The following is an 18,629-nucleotide window of genomic DNA, read 5'->3' on the forward strand; positions in this document are numbered from 1 at the left end:
GATAGTCTCAGACAAACGTGGTCAGCGTCCATCTCAGCACTAACCACAAGAGAGGAAAGATGACTTCATCAGAAGCCTTAGTAAGTTGTTTATAGTCATACAGTATACAGCCTCATTTTAATTTTCATGCTTGCAAACAACCCTTTGATGACTTACCATTTGTTTTGTATGCAGTCAAGAATGCAGGCTGTAGACAAATTCTCTTAACATTTATTTGTGTAACTTGTTTTATGTACTCATTTTTGGTCTGAAGGGCAGTAATGTGAATCAGAGTGGTAGAGAAAATCTCAGCAAGCTGGCACGTCAAACCCTGAACTCGGAAGGATGTAGTGACAGATGCTATAGTTGCAGTGTATATATATATATATATACGTATATATATATATATATACACACATATATATATATATATATATATATATATAGTATTTATCTTTCTACTGATTAACAAGGTTGATTCAGTAATTTAGAAGCTGGATGTGTAGATCTTCTTCATTCATTGATCCAATGGAAAACATTACACAAGTTGCAAGTATGATTTCCTTAGAAGAGTTTCAACAGTGTATGAGTTACCATGAAGACATGTAATATGTAGTATGTTTCATATGAAATTGTGTACAAATGAAGTTATGTTTTAAACTGTAATGTTAGTAGCAGTAAGATAAAATGAAAAGTATTCTGGTTAAAAAGGGTTCTGCTAATTCTGTAACCTTGTGGAAGCATCTTAATCTCTCTAGACCTCAATATCCTCCTAACTAGAATTGCACAATTTAAAATAATGGTCTCTGAATCCCCTGTAGCTCAGGAAGCCCATGAACCTCTGATCCTCTTTTCCCTTGTGTTTTTCTAAGTGCTATTGAAATGACTATCTTAGTTTAATCCTGAGTCAGGAGGTTTATCTCATTACGTATTTGTTTAAGTTTGAGGTGTATGTAATTATAAAATCAAGGTATGACAGATGATGTTTCATAAGTTGTATGTTATTAGCACAGCTGGTATATCAGAAAATGAAAAAAAAAATCTCTTCAACTACGTTTATTTTCATCTGTGTTCACAGGAAGTTCAACACAATTGCCAGCTTCACAGAATATCATTTTGTGCAGATGATAAAACTGACAAGAGGATATTCACTTTCATATGCAAAGATTCTGAGTCAAATAAACATTTGTGCTATGTATTTGACAGTGAAAAGTGTGTAAGTATGTCAGATGTTTTAGGGTGGTTTGTTCTGCTCTACAAGCCAGGAATTATCTTGTTTCTGGCATTAGTAAAATATTTGGAAATGAATAAGGTCTGTAAATACTTAACTACACTAATAGATTCATCCTGTCATGAGAATATGCTTCAGGATTTCATCCTTAACTAAATTCTCATGTTCACGGGCACAAGCTTTCATGCAAATTTCTTTTCTTAGAATGTCATGCTTATGTTATACATTTGTCTTATAATCACTTGATTTATTTGAAATTTTAAACTCAAATATGATTTAGTAATATGCATATAATGCAAAAGAGTAATTGCGACCAAAGTATTGATTTTTTTTTTTCCGGAATGTGATGGATCTGATGAAAATAAATATTTTAAACTCCAGGAAATGAAATGTGTATGGCTTCTCAAAAAAAGTCTCCAATACTTTGAAAATCTGGTTCTTGATTTTCACTATTCAGAAAACTTAATATAATGAAAGGTGGTAGAATTGTATGGGCGTGTGTGTGTGCCTGTGTATGAGCTTGTGAATATAATCTAAAGTTCTTAGCAAGTAAGAACAATTAGAGAATTCCAAAGTTAAGTTCACTAACAGTTATTTAATCATCTGGAATCTTAAGGAAAACCCCATGTCTTGACTACAAGCATAAGCTAATGCTAATCATAACCTAGTCCGAGGTCCTGTTATAAAACATAAGATGTGAATTCCAAGCACACATTGTAGCCTTTGATAGCTTTAATTGAGGAAGAACATCTAACCTCAACAACATGATTGCCTTAGACAGAAAGAAACTTAATTTATTTATTTGCTCATTTTTCATACTGTCAAAAATAGCAGGGACTAATATTATCACTATTATATAATTTATTTCTCTGGTTTCAGTACGTGAGCTTCTTAAAAACAAATACTTTTATTTGTCCATATAACTCCTGCATCAGGTGAACAATAGATGCTCAATGAATTTTTTCCTTAAAGAAAAGACTATGTGGACAGATTTACAAAAGGTAGAGCAAGTTATTATCTGTATCTTTTAAACTGTAGTTCTTTAAACAGGCAAACTAATGTGCTAAGCTACTCAGCATCATAATATGTATTGAGAATTTGATGAATATATGAAACATCTCATCAGAAAAATATGCTTATCCATATAAGACAATATTATGTGAACAATATGGCATTTTATATGAAATTAAAAAGTTGTTTTTGAAATGCATCCTATCGAATGAATGCATTATATTTAATGTCCCAAATGCTTCTTTTTTTTTTTTTAATTTTTATTTATTATTTATTTATTATGTTTATTTTTGGCTGTGTTGGGTCTTCACTTCTGTGTGAGGGCTCTCTCCAGCTGCAGCGAGTGGGAACCACTCCCCATCACGGTGTGCGGGCCTCTCACTATCGCGGCCTCTCTTGTTGCGGAGCAGAGGCTCCAGACGCTCAGGCTCAGTAGTTGTGGCTCACGGGCCCAGTCGCTCCGCGGCACGTGGGATCCTCCCAGACCAGGGCTCGAACCCGTGTCCCCTGCATTGGCAGGCAGATTCTCAACCGCTGCGCCACCAGGGAAGCCCCCAAATGCTTCTTAACCATGATTGCTTGCAGATGTTTTCTCTGTGATTGAGAAGATTAAGGTTGATACTTATTGAATATCTTCTATGTGTAAGATATTATAACCTTTTACCACTTATGACAAACAGTAAATTCAGTTGCCCTTCTTTCTTGTCTTACACATAGGAATAAACTTCCTTGGGGTCCTTTGAAATATTCATAACCCAAGTCCATTATAAATACTAGTCTTCTTATAACCTTATGTCACATGTTTTATCTTTCTTTGATCTCCAAATTTATTACATGATTATTTAAAATACAAGCTTGCTAGAATTCCCATGTACTTTTATTGTTTTCAAAGTATAAACTCTGTTACTCCCTGATCGTAATTGTTTGTAACTGATTTCCAGAATTTCAGTTCCTTGACCCATTATTCCTCTCTGGATATACCATATTAGCTTTCTTTTTTCTTGAAGGTTGAAAATATTTTCTTGAAGCCTACAGCAGTGGCTCACAACCATTAGTGTGCATAATGGAGGACCCTTTACAATACAGCTCATTGGCTCTCACTACAAAAAATAAGTTCATATTGATTCGTGCTGGAGCTCAGGAAATCTACATTTAACAAGTCCACCAAGTGATTCTGCTGCAGGTAGATGGAAGTCTGAGCTTTGAAAAGCAAGGATCCAAGATATCTCTCCAACTATAAGTTGGCATCACTTTCATTAGCTTAAAGAGGACATGTTTCCTCAAAGTTTCATTATATCATTTTCACCTCAAAGTTTTATTTGCTCTAATTATAACAATGTCTATATTCATAAAATTGATTTTATATGTATGCAGAATTTTGAAATGCCATCCTCTCTAATTCTCATTTCCTAGTTATTGAAAATTAAAACAGGAAAATAAATTATGGCCCAATTCACACAACTCTTCCTCTTATTTTAAGAAACCAAAGCTTGAGAAGTTGAGTGACTTTCCCAAAGTTACAAAGCTAGGAGATAACAGAATCAGGATTGAATTTTTTTTTTTTCAGGATTGAAATTTAATACCTTGTATTTCCATTGTAACATTTGTCCAGTCATGTTATCTTACTCCCAAACTGTGACCTGTTCCAGGAGCCTTGTCTTATATATTCATTATATTTTATCCTTTCAGTACTTCCATGAAATTGTTGAGAGTTTGAAAGATAGATGAAGCCCCTCTTAGCATGCCACGAGACTGGAGTTCACTACTTTGTTAACATGTTGTGTTAATGAGTCTCCCTCCATGGTGACAATGAGGATAATGTGGGGAGCTAGAGTACCCAGCCCTGCTAGGCAGTAATGAAGAGAGGCCAAGTAAGGAAGCTAAACTTCTATCCCCACCGGGCAGTAATGAGGCAGTGCTCTCCCATTCCCATTCCCCTCCTGGAACTGTGTCAGAGAGAGCCACCCAAACACAAAGTTTAAATAATTTCCAGCATCTCATAACATAATACCTAAAATATCCAGGATTCAGTTGAAAATCACTCATCGTATCAATAATTGGAAAATAAACTAAATGAAAAAAGACGACCAATAGATCTCAACACTGAGATGAGAGAGATATTAGAGTTACCAGACAAAATTTTTAAAACAGCCAACATAAAAATAATAAAATAAACCATGACAATCACACTTGAAACAAAAAGTAGAAAGTATTATCAAAGAAATAGAAAATCAAAGCAAAGAAATTGAAGATATAAAGAAAACCCAACTGAGAATATTAGAACTGAAAAATGCGATAGCCAAATAAAAAACGCAATATATGGGCTCAGAAGGGAGAGGACAGAAGAAAGAATCAGCAACCTAGAAGATCAAAAAATAGAAAATGCTCAATCTGAACAACACAGAGATAATAAGCATACACATATGTATGCACACACACATGTGCACACAGGCATACACACAAAACAATACAAAAGCAAAAAACAAAACAGAACTTCAGGGACCTGTGGGACTATAACAAAATATCTAACATTCATGTGTCATCAGAGTCCTGGAAAGAGAGAGAAAAAAAGTTAACCTTGAAAAAAACACATGAAGAAATAATAGTTGCAAACTTCCCAAATTTGGCAAAAGACATAAACCTATAGATTCAAGAAATTGAATGAACTCCAAACAGGATAAACCCAACTAATTCCACACCAAGTCACATCATACATAATCAAACTTCTGAAAACTAAAGAGAGAAAATCTTTTAAAGCAGCAAGAGATAAACTAGTCCTTACCTATAGCAGAAACATCAATTCAAACGACAGTGTATTCCTTATTAGAAACCGTGAAGGTGAGAAGGAAGTAGCACAGTATATTTGGAGTGCAAACAAAAAAAAAAGGAGTGCTGTCAAACCAGAATTTTATATCCAGAAAAAAACATACTTCAGAAATTAAAGAGAAATCAAAAAATTATCAAATGAAGGAAAACTAAGATTATTTGTCACTCCCAGATCTACCCTAAGTGAATGGCTAAAGGAAGTTCTCTAAACAATAAAAGAAGGCAGCTTGGAACATGAGGAAGGAAAAAAGAACAGGATAAGCAAGGATATGGGTAAATCTTTAGTTTTCTAAATTATGATTGACAGTAGAAGCAAAAAATACTTTCTGATATGATTCTAAATGAATATATAGAAAATATGTAAGGCAATTATATTATAAACACAGAAGGTTGAAGAGATGTAAAGGGAGGTAAGGTTTCTACACCTCTCTTGAACTGGAAAAATGACAACACTAGTAGACTGTGATAAGTTGTATAAATATAATGTGAATTCCAGAGCAACCACTAAAAAAGTTATAAAATGGGATACATTTTAAAATACTATGGGTAAATCAAAATTTTATTATAAAAATGTTTTAAAAACCCATAAAAATTCAGTGAAAAGAAAACAGAAAGAGAAAAAATAGAAATAATAGAAAAGAAAAATATTAAATGGAAATTTAACCTCTAATATATCAAAAATTACATTAAATGTAAGTGGTCTAAGTATACTAATTGGAAGAGATTGCTAGAGTAGATTTTTAAAAACCCAGATATATGTTGTCTTCAAGAAACTTGCTGCAAGTATAATGATACAGGTGATATAAGAAGGTTAAAAATAAAATAATGAAAAAAGATGTATCATGCAAAAATTATTCTAAGAAAGCACAAGTAAGTGTATTAATATCAGATAAAGTACACTTCAAAGTAAAGAAAATTATCAGAGACAAAGAAGGACGTTATTTAATGATAAAAGGGTCATACCACCAAGAAGAATAACAATCCTAAATTTACATGATCATATCACAGAGCTGCAAAATAAATGAAACAAAAACTGATAGAACTGAAAAGAAATATAGGGTAAATAGACAAATACACAATTATAGCTGGAGACTTCAGCACCACTTTTCTTAAAATTAATAGAACAACTATACAGGAAATCATCAAGAATATAGAACTCAACAACATCATCAACCAATGGAATCTAATTAACAACTAAAGGGAACTTCATTCAATAACAACAGAATGCATATTGTTTTCCAGTGCCAAAGGAACATGTACCAAAATAGACCATATCTTGGGCTACAAAACAAATCTCAAAAGTTTAAAAGAGTTGAAATTATAAAGCATGTGTTCTCTGACAACAAAGAAATCGACCTAAAAATCAATAACAGAAAGATAACAGGAATGTCTTCAAAAACTTGGAAGTTTTGTTTTTCCATATGTCAAAAAGGACATCACATTTGTAAACATTCCATATGTTAAAGAGGAATCTTTAAGAAGAAAAACTTTAAATGTGTGAACTATATAGAAATGAAATAGAACATATCAGCATTTATGTGATACAGCTAAAACAGTTCTGAGAGAGAAATTTTAACAACTAAGTTAAAATATTTGAAAGCAGAAAGTTTCAAATTAATAATCTAAGCTCCCAGCTCAAGCACTTATCAAATTAAAGTAGGCAAAAGGAAGAAAATAAGAAAGATAAGAGAAGAAAATTAATGAAGTTGAAAACAAAAACAATGAGAAAATCAATTAAACAAAGAGCTGTTTTTTTAAAAGATCATAAAAGTAACAAAATTTCAGTTAAGATTGGCAAAACAAAAGAAAAAAAAAAAAAGACACAAGTTACCAATATCTGGCATGAAACAGGAATTTCACTGAAGACCCTCCAGGTATCAAAAAATAATAAGAGGGTGCTATAATCAACTACTGCATACCACCCAATATTAGATAATTTGAATAGCCCTGTAACTATAAAGGAAATTGAATTTATAATTTCACACTTATTAAAAGAGAAATCTCCAGTCCTAGATAGTTTCACTGGAAGAATCCATAAAATGCTTAAAGAGGAGTTAACATTGTTCGACACAAGCTATTCCAGAAAATAGAAGAGGTGAGAGAATTCCCCAAATTCATTTTATGAAGCTATTATTTTCCAGACACCAAAACCAAGTAAAGATAGTGCAAAAAAAGGAAACTACAGACCAATATCCCTCAGGAATATAGATGCAAAAATTTCTAACACAATATTAAATATAATTCAGCAATATATAAAAGAATTATACACCAAGACCAAGTAGAGTTTGTTCCTGGGATGTAAGTTTTATTCAACATAAAAAATCCAACAGTATAATTAACCATATTAACAGGCTAAAGAAGAAAAGTATATGATCCTATCAATGTTTTAAAAAATATTTGAAAATAATCAACACCCGTTCATGGTTAAAAAATCTCAGAAAAATAGGAAAAGAAGGAAACTTCTTTAACTTAGTAGGATTGGGGATTTTTTTTTTTTTTTTTTGCTATCAGACTCATATATAACCAAAATGTTTTTATTCTAAACAACCAGTGAAAAACCATTAGAGTATGTCATTTCTGTCATAGATTTGTGGATATGATATTAGATGAATTTTAATAGCTTATATTACATGTTTATGGCAATAAATAATTATTTTCTAATATAGAACATTGTGTTTCTTGCAAAGTTAATATGATTAATATTTAATATTATAGGTGAAATTAATATAACTGATGTAACTGAACTTAATATATAATGAGGAATTTTAGACTTACAGGTTGCTCCCATAATCAAACTTTAGTATTATTATACCCTTAGAGCATATGTAAACATATACATATGTGTAAATATATGCAAAACCCATAACCTCCAGAATGATAAACATCTTATAGTTGTTACCTCCATGAAGACTAGAGGGGGCCAAGATTAAAGTTAAAGATCTAAAGGAAACTTTAAATTTATCTGTAATGGTCAAAGACTTTAATGTGGGTTATACATGTATTCAGGGAATTAAAGGAAAAGAAGGTAGTAATAAGTAAACATGAAAATTTCAGCATAGAAATAGCAAATATAAAAAATAATTAAATGGTTCGGTAGAATAACTGGAAAGAAAAAAAATAAGCTTAACATCAGATTTAGGATGGCAGAAAAAATGGTCAGTAATCTGGAAGATAGATGAGAGAAATTATCCAATCAAATGAACAGAGAAAATAAATAATAATAATAATATTGAATAACAGAGCCATAATCACCTGCTGGACAAGATAGAGTTCTAACATATGTGAAACAAAAATCACAAGAAGACAGGAGAGAGAAAGTAGGAAAGAAAAAAAGTACTGGCTGAAGAATTCCCAAATTTGGTGAAAATTGTCAATTTACAGATTTGAGAAACTTGACAAACTTCAAGCTGAATAAATTATAAAGAAAACTACCTGTAATTATATCACAGACTATCTATAAGAGAGTTGGAGAGAGAAAGAGAGAGCAAGAGAATGATTGAGGGAATGAATGGATCTTGAAATCATCCAGAAAATTTTTAAAAAGACATATCTTTACATACAGATAAAAAAGTAGTATGAATGGCAGCTGACTTTTCATTAGTATCAGTAGAGGCCAGAGGAGAATATAACAATACCTTTAACATGCATAAAGTAAAGAGATGTCATAACAGAGTTTTACACCCATTGAAGGCTCAAAATTTAAGTCAAAATATTTTGAGATAAATGAAACTGGAGTGATTTATTACTAGCAGAACTGTGCTTCAAGGTATGCTAAAGGAAGTTCTTTAACCCAAAGGGAAATGACACAAAAAGGAAATTCAAATATGCAAAAAAGATAAAGAAAAAAAAGCTCTGGAAAAATTGTGACTAAATGTCTGTCCATTCTTTAAAAAAGAACTGGTTAAAGCAAAAATTGTAGCCTTGTATCATGATGTTAACAAATGACAGTAATAGCACAAAGGATGTATACTATTGTACTTAATAGACTTACACTATTTCAAGGTTGTTATTATTTATGTGAAATGATACCATATTAACTCTAAGTGGACTCTGGTAACTTAAGGATGCGTATTGTAATCACTAGAGCAATCCACTAAAAGTAATTCAAATGCGTATAGCTAAAAGCCTATAGAGAACATATAATGGAAAACTAATTTTTTTAAATGAAATTTAAAGAAGGCAGGAAAAGAACAGCAACATAAAAGCAGGTGGACCAAATAGAAAATAAAGAACAATGTAAATGTAAAAATATACCAATCAAAGGCTGAGATTATCAGACAGCAATTTTAAAATGACCAACTGTTTGGTCTCTAGAAAACACACACTTTAAATGTAAAGAAAAATATAGGTAAAAAACAAAAGATTGAATAAACATATGCCATGCAAGCAATAAGTGTGAGAAAGTTGCTGTGGCTATACTCATATCAAAAAGGTGACTCCAAGGCAAGGAATATTACCAGACATTAAGAGATAGAGCCCAGGGCTTCCCTGGTGGCGCAGTGGTTGAGAATCCGCCTGCCGGTGCAGGGGACGCGGGTTCGAGCCCTGGTCCAGGAGGATCCCACATGCCGCGGAGCAACTAAGCCCGTGCTCCTCAGCTACTGAGCCTGCGCTCTAGAGCCCGTGAGCCACAACTACTGAGCCCACGTGCCACAACTACTGAAGCCCACGTGCCTGGAGCCCGTGCTCCGCAACAAGAGAGGCCACCGCAATGAGAAGCCCGCGCACCGCAACAAAGAGTGGCCCCCGCTCGCCGCAACTAGAGAAAGCCCGCGCGCATCAACGGAGACCCAATGCAGCCAAAAATAAAAAAAACATATATAAATAAATAAATAAAATTAAAAAAAAAAAAAAAAAAAGAGATAGAGCCCACAGTGATTAAAGGACCACTGTGTTTCATTTAATAACACTGATTTTTAAGAAATGAAGGAGAAAATCTAACAATTACAGGAAGAAAAAGACAAATTGACACCCATAGTCATAGATGTTAATGCCATTCTCAGCAATTGACAGAGCAAATAGAAAAAAATAAACTTAACAAAATGAAAAAATAATATCCACCACTTTGATCTAATTGACATGTTAGAACATTATCCCAAGCAACAGCAGAGTATACTTTTTTTTAATGTTTTAATTTAATTTTATTTATTTTTTTATACAGCAGGTTCTTATTAGTCATCAATTTTATACACATCAGTGTATACATGTCAATCCCAATCGTCCAATTCAGCACACCACCACCCCCACGCCCCCGTGGCTTTCCCCCCTTGGTGTCCATACGTTTGTTCTCTACATCTGTGTCTCAACTTCTGCCCTGTAAACCGGTTCACCTGTACCATTTTTCTAGGTTTCACATACATGCGTTAATATACGATATTTGTTTTCTCTTTCTGATTTACGTCACTCTGTATGACAGTCTCTAGATCCATCCATGTCTCAACAAATGACTCAATTTCGTTAGTTTTTATGGCTGAGTAATATTCTATTGTATATATGTACCACAACTTCTTTATCCATTCGTCTGTCAATGGGCATTTAGGTTGCTTCCATGACCTGGCTATTGTAAATAGTGCTGCAATGAACATTGGGGTGCATGTGTCTTTTTTGAATTATGGTTTTCTCTGGGTATATGCCCAGTAGTGGGATTGCTGGATCATATGGTAATTCTATTTTTAGTTTTTTAAGGAACCTCCATACTGTTCTCCATAGTGGCTGTATCAGTTTACATTCCCACCAACAGTGCAAGAGTGTTCCCTTTTCTCCACACCCTCTCCAGCATTTGTTGTTTGTAGATTTTCTGATGATGCCCATTCTAACTGGTGTGAGGTGATACCTCACTGTAGTTTTGATTTGCATTTCTCTAATAATTAGTGATGTTGAGCAGATTTTCATGTGTTTCTTGGCCATCTGTATGTCTTCTTTGGAGAAATGTCTATTTAGGTCTTCTGCCCATTTTTGGATTAGATTGTTTGTTTCTCTTAATATTGAGCTACATGAGCTGTTTATATATTTTGGAGATTAATCCTTTGTCCGTTGATTCGTTTGCAAATATTTACTCCCATTCTGAGCGTTGTCTTTTGGTCTTGTTTATGGTTTCCTTTGCTGTGCAAAAGCTTTGAAATTTCATTAGGTCCCATTTGTTTATTTTTGTTTTTATTTCCATTACTCTAGGAGGTGGGTAAAAAAATATCTTGCTGTGATTTATGTCAAAGAGTGTTCTTCCTATGTTTTCCTCTAAGAGTTTTATAGTGTCCGGTCTTACATTTAGGTCTCGAATCCATTTTGACTTTATTTTTGTGTATCGTGTTAGGGAGTGTTCTAATATCATTCTTCTACATGTAGCTGTCCAGTTTTCCCAGCACCACTTATTGAAGAGACTGTCTTTTCTCCATTGTATATCCTTGCCTCCTTTGTCATAGATTAGTTGACCATAGGTGTGTGGGTTTATCTCTGGTCTTTCTATCTTGTTCCATTGATTTATGTTTCTGTTTTCGTGCCAGTACCATATTGTCTTGATTACTGTAGCTTTGTAGTATAGTCTGAAGTCAGGGAGTCTGATTCCTCCAGCTCCATTTTTTACCCTCAAGACTGCTTTGGCTATTCGGGGTCTTCTGTGTCTCCATACAAATTTTAAGATTTTTTGTTCTAGTTCCATAAAAAATGCCATTGGTAATTTGATAGGGATTGCATTGAATCTGTAGATTGCTTTGGGTAGTATAGTCATTTTCACAATATTGATTCTTCCAATCCAAGAACATGGTATATTTCTCCATCTGTTGGTATCATCTTTAATTTCTTTCATCAGTGTCTTATAGTTTTCTGTATACAGGCCTTTTGTCTCCCTAGGTAGGTTTATTCCGAGGTATTTTATTCTTTTTGTTGCAATGGTAGATGGGAGTGTTTCCTTAATTTCTCTTTCAGGTTTTTCATCATTAGTGTATAGGAATGCAAGAGATTTCTGTGTATTAATTTTGTATCCTGCAACTTTACCAAATTCATTGATTAGCTGGTAGCATTTTTAGGATTCTCTATGTATAGTATCATGTCATCTGCAAACAGTGACAGCTTTACTTCTTCTTTTCCAGTTTGTATTCCTTTTATTTCTTTTTCTTCTCTGATTGCCGTGGCTAGGACTTCCAAAACTATGTTGAATAATAGTGGTGAGAGTGGACATCCTTGTCTTGTTCCTGATCTTAGAGGAAATGCTTTTAGTTTTTCACCATTGAGAATGATGTTTGCTGTGGGTTTGTCGTATATGGCCTTTATTATGTTGAGGTAGGTTCCCTCTATGCCCACTTTCTGGAGAGTTTTTATCGAAAATGGGTGTTGAATTTTGTCAAAAGGTTTTTCTGCATCTATTGAGATGATCATATGGTTTTTATTCTTCAATTTGTTAATATGGTGTATCACGTTGATTGATTTGCATATATTGAGGAATCCTTGCATCCCTGGGATAAATCCCACTTGATCATTGTGTATGATCCTTTTAATGTGTTGTTGGATTCTGTTTGCTAGTATTTTGTTGAGGATGTTTGCATCTATATTCCTCAGTGATATTTGTCTGTAATTTTTTTTTTTTTTTTTGTAGTATGTTTGTCTGGTTTTGGTATCAGGGTGATGGTGGCCTCATAGAATGAGTTTGGGAGTGTTCCTTCCTCTGCAATTTTTTGGAAGAGTTTGAGAAGGATCGGTGTTAGCTCTTCTCTAAATGTTTGATAGAATTCACCTGTGAAGCCATCTGGTCCTGGACTTTTGTTTGTTGGAAGATTTTAAATCACAGTTTCAATTTCATTACTTGTGATTGGTCTGTTCATATTTTCTATTTCTTCCTGGTTCAGTCTTGGAAGGTTATACCTTTCTAAGAATTTGTCCATTTCTTCTAGGTTGTCCAATTTATTGGCATAAAGTTGCTTGTAGTAGTCTTTTAGGATGCTTTGTATTTCCGTGGTGTCTGTTGTAACTTCCCCTTTTTCATTTCTAATTTTATTGATTTGAGTCCTCTCCCTCTTTTTTTTTGATGAGTCTGGCTAATGGTTTATCAATTTTGTTTGTCTTCTCAAAGAACCAGCTTTTAGTTTTATTGATGTTTGCTATTGTTTTCTTTGTTTCTATTTCATTTATTTCTGCTCTGATATTTATGATTTCTTTCCTTCTACTAACTTTGTGTTTTGTTTGTTCTTCTTTCTCTAGTTCCTTTAGGTGTAACATTAGACACAGGTGCAAGCCTGTGTCCTTTGGTTGGAGCATTTAATCTGTTCACGTTTAAGGTAATTATCGATATGTATGTTCCTATGACCATTTACTTAATTGTTTTGGGTTTGTTTTTGTAGGTCCTTTTCTTCTCTTGTGTTTCCCACTTAGAGAAGTTCCTTTATTATTTGTTGTAGAGCTGGTTTGGTGGTGCTGAATTCTCTTAGCTTTTGCTTGTCTGTAAAGCTTTGGATTTTTCCATTGAATCTGAATGAGATCCTTGCCGGTTAGAGTAATCTTGGTTGTAGGTTCTTCCCTTTCATCACTTTAAGTATATCATACCACTCCCTTCTGGCTTGTAGAGTTTCTCCTGAGAAATCAGCTGTTAACCTTATGGGAGTTCCCTTGTATGTTATTTGACGTTTTTCTCTTGCTGCTTTCAATAATTTTTATTTGTCTTTAATTTTGACAATTTGATTACTATGTGTCTTGGCGTGTTTCTCCTTGGGTTTATCCTGTATGAAACTCGCTGCACTTCCTGGACTTGGGTGACTATTTCCTTTCCCATGTTAGGGAAGTTTTAGACTATAATCTCTTCAAATATTTCCTCTAGTCCTTTCTCTCTCTCTTCTCCTTCTGGGACCCCTATAATGCGAATGTTGTTGCATTTAATGTTGTCCCAGTGGTCTCTTAGGCTGTCTTCATTTCTTTTCATTCTTTTTTCTTTATTCTGTTCCACAGCAGTGAATTCCACCATTCTGTCTTCCAGGTCACTTATCCATTCTTCTGCCTCAGTTTTTCTGCTATTGATTCCTTCTAGTGTAGTTTTCATTTCAGTTATTGTATTGTGCATCTCTGTTTGTTTGTTCTTTAATTCTTCTAGGTCTTTGTTAAACATTTCTTGCGTCTTCTTGATCTTTGCCTCCATTCTTTTTCCGAGGTCCTGGATCATCTTCACTATCATTATTCTGAATTCTTTTTCTGGAAGGTTGCCTATCCCCACTTCATTTAGTTATTTTTCTGGGGTTTTATCTTGTTCCATCATCTGTTACATAGCCCTCTGCCTTTTCATCTTGTCTATCTTTTTGTGAATGTGCTTTTTGTTCCACAGGCTGCAGGATTGTAGTTCTTCTTGCTTCTCCAGAGTATACTTTCTTTTTGAGTTCAGTTGAATGTTTACAAAGATCCTTTATATCCTGGACCATATTTTAAGACTCAGTAAACTTCAAAATTGAAAATTTTACAGAGTATATTCTCTGACTACAAATTGTCAAAATGTTTTAAATCAAAACACACTTCACGTAATAATAGCTCAAACAAAGGTCACAAGAGGAATTATATTATTTTTATCTGAATAGCAACAAAATACAAAATATCAAAATTTGTAAAAGACAGTTAAAGCAGTTCTTAGAGGGATATTTATAGCTTTAAATACTTCTATGAGAAAAGATAAAAAGATTAAAAGTAATCATCATGCTCTTGATCTTGAGGAGTTAGAATAAGAACAAATTTAAAACAAAGTAAAAGGTAAAAATAATAATAATAAATAATAGAATCGATGATGTTGAAAACACAATAAAGAAAATTAATAAACCAAAAGTTGGTTCTTCAATAAGGATCCTCTAAAAAGACAGATGAAGGACAAAAATAAAGGAAAGCACAAATTACCAATACCAGAAACAAAAGAGTGGGTATAAGTACAGATGCTACAGTCTTTAAAAGGATACAGAGAGAAATATTATATAACTATTGTGCCAGTAAATTTGGCAAGTAAGATGAAATTGATGAATATTTGAAAAAATCCATTTAACGGAACTGAGGAAATAACAAATCTGAATATATGTATAATTAAATATTTTTAAAAATCTCTTGACAAGTAAAATAACAGATCCAGATAGTTTCACTAAGTTCTATGAAAAAAAATTATCACATAGATGCAGAAAAAGCACAAAATTCAATCCAATTGATGATAAAATTCACGATATCCTAGGAGAAAAAGGGATGTTTCTTATTCCAATAAGCACATTAAAAATCCTGCAGGTGACATCAAAATTAATGGTGAATTATTGAATGCTTTCCTTTAAGATTGGGAACAGGGCAAGGGTGCTTATTCTCACCTCTGTGTAGCCTGGTATTAGATGTCTTGGTGAATAGTTAGTAAAAGAAACAAGAGGCATAAAGATTGGGAAAAAAAGTAAAACTATCTTTTTCACAGATGTAATGTGAATTTTTACAAAGACAGTCCTGTGAAATCTACAAATTACTATAATTATGAAGCAAATTTAATCACAAGATACAAGGTTAATATACAAAAATTTATTGTTTCTGTCTACTAGAAAAAAATAAGAATCTGTTTACTAAAGCTCAACAAACATGAAATAATTAGGATTTTTTGAAGAAGATATGCTGAAGTCGACAAACTATTGCAGAAATTAAAGAAGACCTAAAATAATGGGAGAGAGATACCACATTTATAGGTTGGAATGCTCAATTTAGTTAAGTGGTCAATTCCACCAAATTGATCTGTATATTCAATACAATCCTTATCAAAATCACAATGGGATTTTTGGTAGAAATAGAAAATTTGTTTTTAATATGGTAATATAAAACAGTGCAGAATAGAGAAATTAATCTTGAAAGAAAAGACCAAAGTTGGAAGACACATTTTACCTGCTTTCACAGGGTACTTCAAAGAAATCGTTATCAAGATCAGGTGATATTGATGTAATGATAGATAAATAATAAACAAACTAGATTGTAGAGACCAGAAATATCCACACATACGTGGGCAATTGATTTTTCCACAAATGTGACAAGACAATAATGGAGAAAAGAAGCCTTTGATAATTGGTATTGGAACAACTAGCTAAATATATGAAAAAATAATACTTAAAAATTAGTTCTTACTTATGCTACATAAAAATAACTTGAGATGGATAATAGATATAAAAGTAGAAGCTTTTATAGCCTGCTGCAAAACTTTCATTAAACATAGGAGAATCTCTCTATGAACTTTGAGTAGACAATGATTTCTTAGAAATGACCCCAAAAGCACTAAACATAGCAGGAGAAAAACATGATACATGGGACTTAATCAAAAATAAACATTTTCTATTAATCTATAAACAGTATTATAAAGTGAAATGGCAAGTCACATACATATATCCGAAAAAGAGTTTGTATCCAGAATATATAAAGAACTAAATATCAGTAATAAAAAGACAAAAAAACTAATAAAAAATGGGCAAGAGACTGTCTTCTACAGGGAGTTCATAATGAGCGGATAACAAAGGCCAATGATTACATGAAACTGGGCTAATATATTATTCAACAGGGAAATTCAGGTTACAAATACATTGCAATAGCATTACTCATCCAGTAAAATGACTAAATTAAAAAGATATCAATATTTGATGTTGGTGAGAATGTGGAGCAACTAGAACTCTTACTGCTGGTGGGTATGTACAATGGTACTTTGGAAAGCAGTTTGGCAGTTTCTTATAATGTTAAACATAGACCCATCCTATGATTTAAATACCTAGAAAGGTATTCTTTCTAGGTATTTACCCAGAGATATGAAAACATATGTCCACAAAAAGATTTTACAAGAATGTTTGTAACAGCTTTATTTATAACTCAGGACTGAAAACACCAGAAACGTCCCTTGATAGAAAAGTGAAAAATCATTTGTGGTATATTCACTGGATGGAAAGTAATCAGCAGTAAAACGAATGATACATGTAACGTCTGAGAAACTAAAAAAGAAGACTGATACAAAAGAATATATAAAGTATGGCCCATTTTTATAGATACAAGGACAGGTAAAACTGATCTATGGTGAGAAATTTGAGCAACGGTTACCCGTAAGAAATGCGATTTGACTAGAGGTAGGCATAGGAGAACTTTCAAGGATGTTAGAAATATTCTATATCTTTAATGATATAGTGGTTATATAGGTATCAAAACACATGTGTCAAAACACACCTGATTGTACAATTATGGTCTGTGCATTTCATTATATATAAATTTTATCCCCTACCCCCAAAAAGTGTGAGGCTTGTAGAGTCAGATATTCTGAATTTGAATCCAGGTTCTCCTCTAACTAATTATCAGATTTTAGGCAAGTTATACAACCTCACAGAATTGCAGTTGCATAAGTATTGTGGGAATAATAATAACCCCCATCTCACAGAGTCATGAGAAGCAAGTGAGGTAATATATGGAGAATATTTACCAGGGAGCTAAATGCTATCTTAATTAAAAAGACATGTCTTACCATAAAAAGAGACTATGGATTTTTAAAAATTATTATTGTAAACAAATAATTAATAATGAAGTCAAATGTTATTAGTGATGAATCAACCATATTACCGTTTAAACAATTTTCTGTCCTGTACACCTTGAGTATTTGAGGAAAACACATTGTCTTATTAAGAAGACACATTGAACTCATTTTAACTTTTTAGTATTATTTAGTATTCCTTAATATAGCTTTTTTTCTTTTCCATCTTTGTTGTAAGACAGATAGTCCTCATATATAATTTTAGGCATATATTTTGCATTTTTTGGTTTGTTGGGTTAAACACTATAAATATTTTTTATGGCTAAACGCCTTTTTAAACAAATAGTGAACTACAAAAATAACAGTGTCTTAAGTAATCTAAGCTTTATTAATAAAGCATATTTTCAATTTAGGTCGCACCTAGGAATCACAATATTTTAGGATTTGCAATAGATTAGTGAAAGCAGGGCATTTTCAAGATTTAATGTTGCTACCAGTTGTTATGTCATCTGGAGGTGTTATATTAAATATGAAATATTTCTGATGCATTAAATCAATTAATGCCTTGACCAAACTTCTTTATAATGTTAATAAAGTAAATAAATCTTTATTTACTGTTTACACTGTTCCCAGTAAGACACTGTGATACCAGTTGAGATATCAATGGAGAAGGAATGAACTGGTGGACTTAGGATATTTGTGGCAGTTTCTAGTTAATAGACCAGAGACTGATAATTGTTTATGAGGCCAAATTCAGGTGACAGCTATATTATGTTCAGTCGGCACTGTGTTTTACAAAAATATTGTTTACTGTCACTTAAAATTGGGAGCTTTCCATGTGAATATTCAGATTTCTGACCTCATCTCACATATTTAAAATCGACAACTCTGGGTTGGAATTGTTCATTTCCACAAGCCAGAAATTAACTGGAACTGAGTAGCAAGCAGTTGCTTCCTTTAGAGAGGGCATCCATCAGGTTTTCCACAGACACCACCCAGCCAACCTCATTCAAGTTACTGCCAGGCTCAATAAACCCTCCTCACTAAGAAAAGGAAATAAGTATCAAAGCAACAAGAAAAACTGCAGTTGGCACTATGCTTTTATTTAAT

The 18,629-nt window shown here is 33.0% G+C and overlaps 1 protein-coding gene and 1 long non-coding RNA gene across 11 annotated transcripts in view; one reads left to right on the forward strand and one right to left on the reverse strand.

Moving 5' to 3' along the window:
* GULP1 (GULP PTB domain containing engulfment adaptor 1) overlaps window positions 1-18,629 on the forward strand; it is a 265,561-nt gene that overhangs the window by 216,552 nt on the left and 30,380 nt on the right. For all 10 annotated transcript variants that reach the window (XM_082466767.1, XM_082466768.1, XM_082466766.1 and 7 more), the window contains one exon: window positions 1,058-1,195. In XM_082466767.1, the coding sequence (XP_082322893.1) occupies window positions 1,058-1,195 (138 nt within the window). The remainder of the gene's footprint in view (window positions 1-1,057; window positions 1,196-18,629) is intronic.
* Window positions 1-18,629, reverse strand: part of LOC309663227 — a 161,788-nt gene that overhangs the window by 6,287 nt on the left and 136,872 nt on the right. The window lies entirely within an intron of this gene.

The sequence above is a fragment of the Balaenoptera physalus genome (assembly GCF_965194825.1).
Source record: "Balaenoptera physalus genome assembly, chromosome: 6".
In the NCBI taxonomy this organism is placed as follows: Eukaryota; Metazoa; Chordata; class Mammalia; order Artiodactyla; family Balaenopteridae; genus Balaenoptera; species Balaenoptera physalus.